Genomic DNA, 13,193 nt, shown 5'->3' on the forward strand with positions numbered 1-13,193 from the left:
AGTCCATTGTCCAAAGCCCTTATATGTCTTTTACAAGTGAAATATTGTGCCAGGTACTAAATTAACTAGAAGGACAAAATTTCATTCCTGCCATTAAGAAGTTGTGGCAATGAAAGTATAAAGGGGGGTTGCAAAGAAATAATGCAAACATTAAGGAGTAAAACACTCAAAATGAGAATGTGACCATTGAGTAGAGGATTGGACAATCTGAGCACTATTCCATGGCCACTGTTCTTTTGCTATGTGCTTGAGTAATTTCTGTAACATTCAAATCTCCCCTTTTCTTTCTCTCATCTCTTCTGAAAGAGAAAGGAGGGGGGCGAGTGTCATCCTATATCTAAGATATAAGACAATAAATATTTGGGATGATTACTAATTGATTACTAATGGTCTCTGTTGTGTTGCTCAGATTGAAGTATACTGTGAGTTATGGATCCTGAGCTGCCTTTTAAGAACAACTAGTCAGTGCTCAGAGCTACGTCTTCCCACGATGGAGCGCTGTTTTTGTTTTCCTGTATGGAATAGATTATTTCCATAATGATCCAAATGAGAAAAAAAGCTTAAAATGCATCTTGACATGATTTGAGAGAATTCTTTCCTTAAAATTTTAATTTGTCTGTGTGAAAAAGGGAAACATTCTATTTCATAGGCTGTGCAAAGCTGGGCAATCGATTCCTTAAGATTTGAAAGCCAATATTCCATCGAAAACCACTTCATTTTGGTACAGATGACCTGTTAAGCCATTAGGAGGCTAAGACTTTGTAGGGATTAAATGCAGATAGCAGGGCTGCGAGGGGAGCCCAATAGATGTACCTGGTGAGCAGGAGGAGATTCAGGGAAAGAAAAGGCTACAGAAAAGCCCAGTGCACACTGTGGTCTAGAGCGAGACCCAAGGTAACCCTTCCTGCAGCCTCGGACTCCAGGAGCGCAAGTTCTCAAGCTTGCAAGCATTCTATTGATTCACACTTGCGTCCTTCAACAGGTAGCGCCAATTACAGCCCCCAAAGCACGGCGCCCGGGCATACTGGCTAGGATGGCTGTCAATCAAACACCTCACCTACTTTCCTAAATGATCCCCCTCCTCCTGTCACTGGCTTTTCGTCCGACCTATCCCCAAACTTCTCTCCTGTCTGGAGTCCCCGGGACTCGGGTCAGTGGAGCTTGTGATTGGCGAGAGGATGTCCCGCCCTCTGGCGCCTAGAGTGTCCCGCCCCCGCCGCGAGAGTCTGGGAGAGGGAGGAGGGCGCGGGCCGGCCGGGGCGGGGCCTACCTCCCACGGCGGGGGGGCGGAGCCTGCGGCAGACCCGCCCTCTCGGTTAGGACCTCGGAGAGCGCCAGGCACCAGGACCAGAGGGACCCGGAGAAGCGGCCGGAGCCGGGCTGGACCGTCGCCCGCCTGCGCGCCCGCAGCCTCCGCGCCCTCCGCCTCCCGGGCTGGCCGGCGGCTTGGCTGGCGGCGTCTGAGGAAGGTGCTAAGTCTGGGGGTCCCGAGGGACAGCCGTGCCGTCCCATCGCGGCTGGCTCTCACACCTGTGTGCGTGCTTGTGAGCGTGTGTGTGTGTGTGTGTGTGTGTGTGTGTGTGTGTGTGTGTGTGTGTGCGCCCGTGAGAGAGGGAGCGAGCGCCCGCGCCGCTGTCTTGTGAGGTGCGTGTGGCGAGCGAGCGAGCGCGGCTGTCGGTGAGGGCTCCAGGGCTCGCAGCCCCGCGGTGGCGGCCCTGGGCGCCCTGCTCGGCCGAAGGGAGCGAGGGAGCCAGCTCTGCGCGCCCTGCAGGCTGTGGCGGGACTCGGGCCGCAGGCGTCACCGCCGCCTCACATCCCCCCCTGAGAGCCGCCGCGGTGCAGAAGGGGAGCCGGGCGGGGAGGGGACACGGGAGACCAGGGGCGGGAGAGGGGCAGGAGAGAGGAGACGGGGACAGGTGGAGGCAGACGGTCCCCCCTGCTCGCCCCTCCCGTCGACTGTGGCCGTGAGTCACCCGCAGGTGTTTTGGGGTCCGGGTTTTGGGGAATAAGAGATGGAAAAAGCCATTTTTTTTTTTTTGCCCTATCCCCCAATTCCTATTGAGAGAGGGAGAGCGTTGAAGATGATGAGGGAGAGCCCCGAACATGGTGGCAGGGTAAATATTGGCTCCCTCACAACATTGCTTTTTCTGATGATAAAATTTTCGGAGCTGACCCTTAAGAAGGAAAGTCCCCCCACCCCCCCTTTTCAGGACGATCCAGAGGGTCTTGGTCTGTGGGCTCTGGTTTGATTGTATAATAATGATGATACAATGTTAATGACGAGGATGACACTGCCTTTTATTTTTACCCCAGTGCTGATAAAGCATAAGCTCCAGCTGGGGATAAAGCCCTTGAAAATCTGATGTGTGAGGAAGGAATACTGTTGCTCTCGGAGTTGTGTTCTCTTTATTTTTATAAAGGCATGCCTTTTAAAGTTAAAATCCGACAAAATGAAGCCTGAGCCCCAATCTCCACTCGACTACATCCAATGCTCGGAAAATGGGGACTAGCTACTCCGGTCTTGACTAATAAAAGAGAGAGAGAGAGAGAGAGAGAAAAAAGAGAGAGAGAGAGAGAGAGAGAGAGAGAGAGAGAAGCTTTTGCCCCGTAGGGTTCCATGTTCGTCACCCCTTCTCTTTCCTTTCCATTTCTCCACAGTGTTTAAAATGAAGAAGTTTAATTTCCGAAAAGTTTTGGATGGCTTAACTGCCTCTTCTCCGGGCAGTGGGAGCAGCAGTGCCAGCAACAGTGGTGGCGCTGGCAGTGGCTCCGTCCATCCAGGAGGGACTGCAGGGGTCCTCAGGGAGGAGATCCAGGAGAGCCTGACTTCCGAATATTTCCAGATCTGCAAGGTAAGTTTCGAATTGGCTGCAAGGCCTGTTCGATTTTCATTTTACTGTTGTGAAGGAAGAAGGGAACGCACATGGAATACACATACACACACGTGCATACTATGGTACGCAGGGCTGGTGAAACTGTTGGGATGCCAACCTCAAAGAGCCTGGTACGAGGTCAGTTAAAATCAGACATCAACTTGGGCATTAATTTGTAAAAAGAGCACGGGTAGTTTAAAGAGAAGGAAGACACACAGGAAAAGTAGTCTTTGCAAGACGTTAAGGCCCAATAAGTGGACAAAATATACTTGTGTATAAATAGTGAACTGAAGGAGAAATGATAGTCATTTGGCTTCCTGTGTTGTTATCCAGAGAAACTGATTGCTTATTCTGTTTCTCTGTTCAGTGTAAAATGAATAAGGCTCTTACCATGTTGCTAGAATTAGGGAGGTAATAGATTAATGTGTCCAATGATGCTTTCTTAAAATTCTAGATATGAAAAAAAAAAAAGGTTTTAGACCCTTCAGGAATATACAGTTCCTATGGGCTTAATGGTTGTGAAAACCTGCAATACACATAAAAAAAATCCAAAGTAACCAGTGTTCTGGTTTAGTGAGAAAAAATTTTAGGCAGTTATATTTTGATTTAGGGCTTCTAATAAACAAGCAGACTTTTGGACAAGGGAAGAAAATGAGAATTAATACAACAGATATAACATTACTATATAAAGATATTATAGTATCACTTTATAATGTGATATATTTCCTTTATTGCTCTTTTTGGGGGTTGCCTCTGAGTATAATTTTGACATGATTTATACAAGGAAAAAAGCTTTAAGTCATTTGTATGATACAAATGGATATAGTTTTATAAATGTATTTGAATACATAATAAGAAAAATAGTAAACTTTAGAAGCTGCAAGAATTAAGTACCAAATAACTTTAGATTTCAAAAAAGAAAAATTTTGCAAATTCTTAATTTTGTAGTAAACAAATGATATATAATAATGTTTTAGTCATTACCTCAGCTCTTCCTAGAAGGATTATATAAAATATTAAATCTATAGTTATTAGTTTTCTTAAAAGTTCAAACTTATTTAGAATTAAACAGATTTAATCAATTGTGTGAAGCTTGAATACAATAATGATCTCCCCCTTCATATGATGTAATAGATATTGTATCAGTCTAAGGAAGAGCTTAACATGGTTGTCCTGAAGCAAGCATGTGAAGAGTCCTCGGAGCCAAATTCGAATTGCTATGCAGGAGAATTACATCTTGATTCTCTATTTTTTCTATTTCCTTTCCTACATTCTGAAAAAAATTCTTAATCCTCTCAATGAATGAATGTGATAGTGATACAGAAGAATTTTATTAGAGAAAAAATTAGAATAGAACAGGTAGACTTCTGAACCAGATGGATGTTGGGCAGCTGAGGCTGTAAAGCTGGTAGAGAAAGTTTTAAATAAAAAACAAAACAAAACAAAAGTATGTGTAAATACAGGAAATAAAGTGCAGCACATGGCCACCTACAAGTTTATTAAGAAATGAATGGTCATGACAAGTGGCAGAAGTTAAGTATGTGCTATTTTGAATACGTATGGCTTGGTAGGAAAAGCATTGGCCTATGAATCAGATGAATCAGAATTTTTAAAAAAAAACATTTAAAAACCTGTCATTTGCCAGCCTTGCTATCATGGGGAAGATATTTTTCTCCCTGGAACCTTGATTTCTGCATCTGTAGTATGGGAATAAATTTTTGTTCTCTTTATCTGAAAGAAAGCTTATTAGAATCTGAGAAGAAAACGCGGGGAAGCCAAGACACAAGTTGGGAGGGGTGATAAAATATTTATATCGTTAAAGTTAAAAAATCACCTTGTTTGTAGTAGAACAAATATAGCCATTACAATATATTATATATAATATAATATAAATAATATATTAAATAATGTAATATATTATTTAGGGTAATGACTTTCGAATAAATTATGAGGCTAGATAGCTGTATTAGCTATGTATTAATAGTACTGAAGTCACACCAGATAAGGAAAATACAATAGCATCTTTGGCAAGGACTACAGTTAATTTTGAAAAGAGATTATGTAACTATATCATAGGTAACAGAGTCTATAATGGATATATAAAATGGATTAAGAAAATCCAAAATTAGAGCTGTTATTGAAATGAGGACTTCATTTAGACTTACTGATTATATGTGCAAAGAACATTCTCTTCTGAATAGTAGGAAGTCAGCACCTTCTGGGTACTTTTACCATTTCATCATGCTAAAACTGAAGTGGAAATCTAGATGCTGTTTTTCTGAACCAAGCCCTCCTTTACTATCTGTGAATAATCAAATCCTATTTCCTTTGTATTTCTGAGTTTTATGCCATTTCCCATTCCAGGACTTGTTCATTTCAGCTTATTTTCTTGATTTGTATCTTGAAAATACGTTCTGATTTCCTCACTTCTTATTTTTCCTTATTATAGTTCATTTTGTTGTAATAATGTTATTATCCAAATGCAATATGATTTGCCCGGGACAAATTCTATGTTAGTTTCCATAGAGCAGTAGTTCTCTAGAAACAAAAGTCTTGTTCAACTCCAGTAAAACTGATTATAACAAATAAATGTGATGCTTTATTGGCTTAAATTTATTTGATGAATTATAACAAGTTCTACAGCCAATCAATACTTTTTGTATTTTGTGTTTTTGTATAATATTGTCCATAAGCAGGTATGGGCATTTGTTATCCTTAAAAAAGTAAAGCTAAGCTCTTCACTATAAATGAAAAAATGCTCAAGATCAGAGAAGCAGGCTAATGCATAAGTTTATTATAACCTATTTCAAGTTCAGTATGTGCATTTGAGTGCCATTTTACTCAGCTACTTGCAACATACACGAACTACCTTTCCCAAATATGAATTCTGGGAAGCTCAATTTGAAAACACTGCTTTATATAATACATTTAAATCTTGATTTTCTTATAGTTCTCTTAAGAAAGGTGTCCCATTTACCTTCCTGCTTATATTTATTTCCTTGGTTCCCTAGGCATATTGTATTGCTCCAGTGCATCATTTTTGCATATATCTAATGCTTCTTCCCATTCCTTGACTTCATTTAGACCAGCTCTTAACCTTTAATATGTATAATTGGAGAACTCTCAGTTAGCGTTTACCATTTTTTTAAGGACCACCTCTATGAGACCAGTTCTGACCACTGCTTCTGTTCACTTTACTTTTTAAAATGTTTCTGCCTTTATACTATGAATGTCCTGAAAAGCAAATGTGTTCTTTTGCTTTTATATCTCACTCAGTTGTTTGAGTGTCCACTATTAACAGACTAGGGGTTCTCAATGAGTTCTAGCCTCACCCCAGTGTTAGAGAATCAAAGCATCCAGGGATAAGGCCCAGAAATTGCCATTTAAAAAAGGCCCATAGAAGATTCTCAGGCACAGTTAATATTGAGAACTAGGCGTTGACGTGTTTTTTAACAGAATGACACATCATTGGTTGCTTAACTGAAAATAGGTTAAGCTAAAAAAAACTACCAATAATTATGTATTGAAACAATTCTTATTTTTGTTTTTTGTGTGTGGGTGTTTTGTGTGCATGTAAGTCTATGTACTGCTTGTGTGCCTTGTGTCCATGGAGGCCTGAAGGCGGCACTGGATTCCTGGGTTACAGATAGTTGAGAACCACCATGTAAGTGCTGGGGGTCCAACTGGATGCTCTGGAGGAGCCATCAGTGCTCCTAACTGCTGCTTATTTCTTCAGTCCAAAGATTTATTTTAAATTATGTGTATATATGTACATCTTTGTGTGTGTGTGTGTGTGTGTGTGTGTGTGTGTGTGTGTGTGTGCGCACACATGTGTGTGTATACACCCATGGAGGCCAGAGGCATTGGATCCATTAGAAGTGGAGTTATAGGAGGTTGTGAACCATCTGACAAAGGTTCTGGCAAACAAACTCATGTCCTCTACAAGTGTAGACTGGGCTTTATTTTATTTTCACTGAAAACACACACACACACAGTATTAAACATTTTAATCTGAAAACATATAAATACACTGCACTTTACAAATCACTTGATGAAGGACAAATATATTTTTGGTTACTGAGCATTGCTTCTCTGATTAGAATTTTGTAAATTCTGTGTGGATTTGTCTTCCATAGCCCATTGCAAATTCATTTGTACAATTTTTAGTCTTTATTTATTCAAATGATATGATATGCATATAAAGCAAACCTAGTATCAAGTCATATATATTGTATATTACACATTTTTTATCCTTATGGTTAATGGATCTACATGCCAATTTGATATTTTTATTGGAGAGCAGTTTACTAGATTTTAGCATTTAATGAGCCATTAGTTTCCATGAGTATACTTCATAGTTTTTGCTAATCTCGCAGGTTGATTAAGTTAAAATTAGTTTGACAAGTATTTTATTGGACTTTCATAATAGTCATGTAAGAGGGGCACAAGAAGTGCTGTTTAAATTCTGTCACTAAGACAGGAGAGATCAGAGAATTTAAATCCTGAGGTTTCCCAACATAGTTAATAATTTCAGCACATTTTTAATTCTTAAATCCAGATTCTTTTTGCTTTTTTATTTCATGAAAAGCCAATATAATAAATTCCTAAGGTATCTGAAGACTTTGAGAAAGTAGACCATTTCCTTAACTCTTCATTCAAATGTAAATTAAATATGATCAAATATCTTCACTTATTATTCTAATACCTTGACTAAAGCCTATAATATTTCCTGAATGGGCTGATACCATTTAGCATTCTATGTTCTCCCCTATTTCACTCAGGCCTCACTATAACCTTATCTCCTAACAGGTAGAAGAAAACCTTTTATAACTTAAATCTCATACTATTCCTATTCAAACTCTCCAATGGCTTTCCATTTATCTTAAAAGTAATAAGGGTAGGCATGGTGGCACACACTTAATGCCAACACTTGGGAGGCAGAGGCAGGCAAATCTCTGAGTTCAAGGCCAGCCTGGTCTACAGAGCAAGTTCTAGGACAGCCAGGACTATACAGAGAAATTCTGTCTCAGGAAATATGAAAAAACAAACAAAACAAACAAAACAAAACAAAACAAAAAACCTTAAAGTTCTACTATCACTTCAAAAGTTTCAAATCATCTGCCTCTTTATAAAACCATTTTCAACTGTTATTTCTTTTATACTCTACTACCTACGTTGTCCTATTTTCTTTCTTTCTTTCTTTCTTTCTTTCTTTCTCTCTCTCTCTCTCTCTCTCTCTCTCTCTCTCTCTCTCTCTCTCTCTCTCTCTCTCTCTCTCTCTCTCCAGGGTTTTTCTGTGTAGTTTTGGTGCCTGTCCTGGATCTCGCTCTGTAGACCAGGCTGGCCTTGAACTCACAAAGATCTGCCTGTCTCTGCCTCCCAAGTGCTGGCTGGGATTAAAGGCGTGTGCCACCACTGCCTGGCGTTCTTGCTGTTTCTCAAACATCATTTCTACCACACGTCTTTTTATATTCATTCTTCACTTAGAACACTCTCCTTCCTACCTCCTCCTGGATTTCTAAATAGTTGCTCTCTTTGCCTTATCTGGTTCCTTCACACCATGCAGTGCTGAGTTTGTTACCATATCAGAGAGGGTCTCACTGACCCATGCTGAAATCCTTTACTCTGTACTTGTATTAGAATAACTTTGTCTTGATAATTATTAAAATTATTTGTTAGTAAATTACATGTATGTGTGTGTATTGTCTACCTCTCCCTTTACAGTATAAACTCCATGAAGGAAGGGCTTTATTGTATATATTATAGTACATATATAATATATATAACTGATGCATACAATATCAATTTCCATATAAAATGTAGTCAAATATTTACTGAGTAAGTGAATAAATGAATAGGAGCAAAGAAAATACTAGTAGCATGCTTAGAAAAATGTAGATCTTATTTTGAACAGTTTCTTGGAAAGAAAATTTTATGAAATAAATTTTATTAAAGAAAGAAAAGAAAATCATTGAAAGAGAGTCTACATTATGAATGTGGTATATATTTCTAAAAACAGTGGGAGATTACAGATTAAATTTATTTTATGTTTTATTATACAGAATATTAAGAACATTTTTGTTCCCAAATGATCAGTGAAATGATTCAAATTATTAGATGGATAGTCACAAGCGATGAGATGTTACAGATCTAATTAGGAAAATGACAAAAATCAGATGTTATAAAGTTCTGAATAAGCTCTTAAATTAGCTAACTCACTGTTTACAAACATTTATTATCATGATCTTTTTAGAGCCAATATAAAGATAACTAGCGGAATTTCTGTCCAGAATCATGATCCTCATACTAGATAATGCAGCAGATTTTTTTCTCAAGCAAGAAAAGAGGCATAAAATCATAAATACAAACACAGGCTGTAGGGGGTTAGAATTTTAGAACTCTGAAGAGCTGGAAGACCAGTACCTAGATATATGCCTTTCTGCTATCACTTCTTCAAGATTCCAATGTCTCTTTATCTCATGATTTCATATTTTTTCACTTGTGTAGTTATATAACTGAGGTTGACACAAGGACACAACCACAGTTCCAAATTTCTGTAATCTTTATGTATGAAAATAATTATAAAATATTGCCTGAAAAGTATTGACTTTTTTATTTCTATAGTTATAAACTGGTGGAATAAAAACATAGGATCCCTTACTATGGATAAAGCATCTGACAGTAGCTTTATGCTTCTGTCACTAAAAGTAGCAGTAGAAGAGGGATAGCCCTGAAAACATACACACATGTAACATTATGCAGACTGAGAAGGTTGTACTTATATACTTAGGAATATATATATACAGAGATGTATATGTATATATACAAAATTAATGAAAAATGTCATGAATTTGTAAAAAGAGCAAGGAAGGTTATATGGGATAATTTGGAGGTAGGAAAAGGGAAAGGGAAATGATGAAATTATACTATGATCCCCCCAAATAGAAGAAATAATAAAATATAATGGTTATGCAAGAAAATCATCAAGAATCAAGCTATAACCAGGACTGAGATGTTAATCACCTTAAATTCCAAAAATAAATCAGGGTTTAAAAGTTAACCAAAGCCAGACTGTTCCATACCATAGTTCACCTATTTTGCTTATTTTAAGAGCATAAGAGTATAGGAACACGCTTGAGTAAGGGATTATAGACATATAGGAAGTATGTTGATAGATTTTAGAAGTCACCATAGACAACACTTTTCACAAAAGAGCCTTTGGTGCTAATATATTATTAATAAATAAAATGAATGAACTCATTTAGTATGGGATTTCTGTTGTTCCTAAAAGAAAACAGTGCTGTCAATAGTGCTTTGTGTATATCTCTCTTTTTTTTTTGTTTTGTTTTTTGAGACAGGGTTTCTCTGTGTAGCTTTGGAGCCTGTCCTGGACCTCACTCTGTAGCCCAGGCTGGCCTCAAACTCACAGAGATCTGCCTGGCTCCGCTTCCCCAGTGCTGGGATTAAAGGCGTGTGCCACCACTGCCTGGCACTTTGTGTATATCTTAAAAAGAATAAATTTAAAATGTTATATAATTTCTAAGCACGCTTATCTATAGGCTTAGTTACTAGTAATAAAGCGAAATTCCTTTTTCTTAAAGTTTTGCATATTTTTCTAGACATCCTTTTGGCTTCACTTGAAGATGCACTTGCAAAAAAAAATCATAGGATTAAATTTCAGTTTACGTTCAGTACTATCGTGATTGATTTGCTATGTTGTAATTCTGGAAAAGCATTTGCATAATCATTTAATAGCCACAGTCAGGTGTGGAGACATATGCTTGTTATAATCACAGAACTTCTAGGTTGTTTAAAGAGGATCACAATTTCAAGACCAGCCTGAACTATATGGTAAAACCATGAAGCTCCCAGTCAATTAAATAAGTTAATCAGGGCTGAGGAGATGCCTTGGTGGTTAAGAGCACTGGTTGATCTTCCAGGGGACCCAGGTTCAATTCCCAGCATCCACATGGAAGGTCACAACTGTCTGTAACTCTAGTACCACAGATCCAATGCCCTTACACGGGCACACATGCCAGCAAAGCACTAATGCACATAAAATAAAAATAAATGAATCATTACATATTTAAACAAATTAATGATTGTTTAATAGCTGTAAATAACACTGTCTATATCCAATAAAAGCATGAAATAATTTCCCTGGTTAAAGTCTTTAAATTTAGTTTTTTTGCAATAAGAAAATTGAAATTTTTATTCCTACATATCAAAATGATTTTTATAAAATTTCTTATTCGTAGTGATAATTTTTATTTTAAAAGGGGATACTGTGTCTTAATTTATTTTTGATATATGAAGGGCCAATTTTCCAAAATGTATAAAATACTAGTATTTAAAAAGTATTTAGTAAGTATATTGGGGAATCATTCTTATGTTTCTAGATAATGCCGAGTGTTTAACTTTTAGAAGACTAAAGATAGAAATTACTACATTTAAAGGACTTATTGAAGGTAGTTGTAAACAATAAAATATTAACCTTTGCAGAGTATACTGTAGACCCACTATGATAATTGGGGAGAGAATTGATTAAATGAAAGATAAATGGTCACTGAAGGAATGTAGCAAGAAGATACTTTGACATTTCACTGTTCAAAAGGAGCTTTTATTTCTAAATGTAACTTTAAAGTGATTAAAATATATATTATTCTCAGCTAGTCAGCTAAATGTGGAAATGTTTTTTAGGGAGTTCATTTACTAGCAAAAATATATTTTTCTGGACTTCTGTATAAGAAGGGAGAGTATGATTTCAGTTCTTTTGAAGGTACTAGATTGTCAGTTTATATTGATAATTCAATGTACTACAAAATGAAAAGTAGTTGATTTTTGAAATCACCTTCTGAATACAGTGATATCCTTTATGGGATAATATGTGTGTGTGTGTGTGTGTGTGTGTGTGTGTGTGTGTGTGTGTGTGTGTGTGTGTGTGTTTTCGGGACAGGGTTTCTCTGTGTGGCTTTGGAGCCTGTCCTAGGACTCACTCTGTAGACAAGGCTGCCTGCCTCTGCTTCCTGAGTACTGGATTAAAGGCATGCGCCACCACTCCTCAGCTGGAAAATATTTTTAAGTCAGTCTAAGCAGTTCTAGTGGTTTGTGATGTTACTGTGGGATAGGCTTTCTACTGAGCATACTCCAAAACAGGAAAACATAATCGTTTCCAAAGAAAGTTCCAGATCATCTGTTCATATTGTTTTGCTCAGTTCTCCTGTGACTCTTATACTGATTTTACATTTTTCCATCCTTTCAGATGTTTACCCACTATAAACATTTCCCCCCAGACTCAATATGAATATCTTCACAAATTACTGTACTACTCAAAATTTTCAAATGTTTTTGGGTCTCAGATTTATGGTCAGGTTTTTAGTCGATTCACATAAGTAAATTAGATTGAACACTAAGCAATGCAATCAATTTTCTTGACAGCAAACTAATTTCATTGCCTTTATTTGAGGAATGTGTCAGATTTCTAATGTCACTGGCATAACAACAAAAACACATGGAAAATGATGACTTTCTCTGACAATTCTCACTTTCTAAGGCATTAGATATGTTTCCAGAACTATCGTTATAAAATATTAGTTTTGTTTATAATAGAGATATATATCAGCTCCTAACAAGATGTTAATTTCATGCCCAAGTAAATTAGAGTAGGCTAGGTTCTTTAGGTTATATCCAATAGTATTACCTTTTACAAATGAAATATGTTACTAGAAGGGCATAGGATTAGATTCAGTTTCAGATCTCTCAGCTGAAACAATACAAGGTTTGACAAGGACACTCAACACAGCACTTGCAGTTATAGAGCCATAGGATAACAAATTGGTTAAAGTCTGCTTTGATTCTAACAGTTCTTCCAAGTTATGACCAAGCTTCAACTGGCAGGGTAGATACACTCGAACTGAACTGGGTGGAGTTAGGAGGATGACCAGAATACACATGCGGGATGTCCTTGGACTCACTGAGTTTTGTTTACAAATAACATGTTCACTATATTTATCAAACACATTATTCAAAGGTTCCTTATTCTGCTCTTCTGTTATCCTGTGGTAATTGTTTTGCATTTTTGTTTTTTTCTATCTTAATTAAAATTTCTCCAACATTTGGGGTAATAATGTTTTTATGCTCTGTAGTAGCTACCCAGCTTAATTTGGTGACACTCATTTTCTTATTTACAGGCTTAAAATTGTTTCAGTTAAAATTTTTTTGCATACAATATATTTTGATTCTATTTGTTCCCTTTCCCCAACTCCTCTCAGATCCTACCCACACAACTTTATGTCCTCTCTTTCCAAAAAAGAAAAAAAG

The 13,193-nt window shown here is 37.6% G+C and overlaps 1 protein-coding gene across 14 annotated transcripts in view; it reads left to right on the forward strand.

The window, feature by feature from the left end:
- The first annotated feature begins 1,308 nt into the window (after positions 1–1,308).
- The window catches only part of Stxbp5l (syntaxin binding protein 5 like), a 246,753-nt gene continuing 234,868 nt past the window's right edge, over positions 1,309–13,193 (forward strand). For 10 of the 14 annotated variants that reach the window (XM_028895010.2, XM_028895004.2, XM_028895005.2 and 7 more), the window contains exons 1-2: positions 1,310–1,469; positions 2,659–2,852. In XM_028895010.2, coding sequence (XP_028750843.1) covers positions 2,667–2,852 — 186 coding nt within the window. In that variant the 5' untranslated portion in view covers positions 1,310–1,469; positions 2,659–2,666. Of the gene's footprint in view, positions 1,470–2,094; positions 2,115–2,658; positions 2,853–13,193 lie in introns of those variants that run through there. The other 4 variants (XM_037209769.1, XM_028895003.2, XM_028895014.2 and 1 more) reach the window with 3 other exon arrangements.

This window comes from Peromyscus leucopus, chromosome 12, assembly GCF_004664715.2.
Source record: "Peromyscus leucopus breed LL Stock chromosome 12, UCI_PerLeu_2.1, whole genome shotgun sequence".
NCBI lineage: Eukaryota > Metazoa > Chordata > Mammalia > Rodentia > Cricetidae > Peromyscus > Peromyscus leucopus.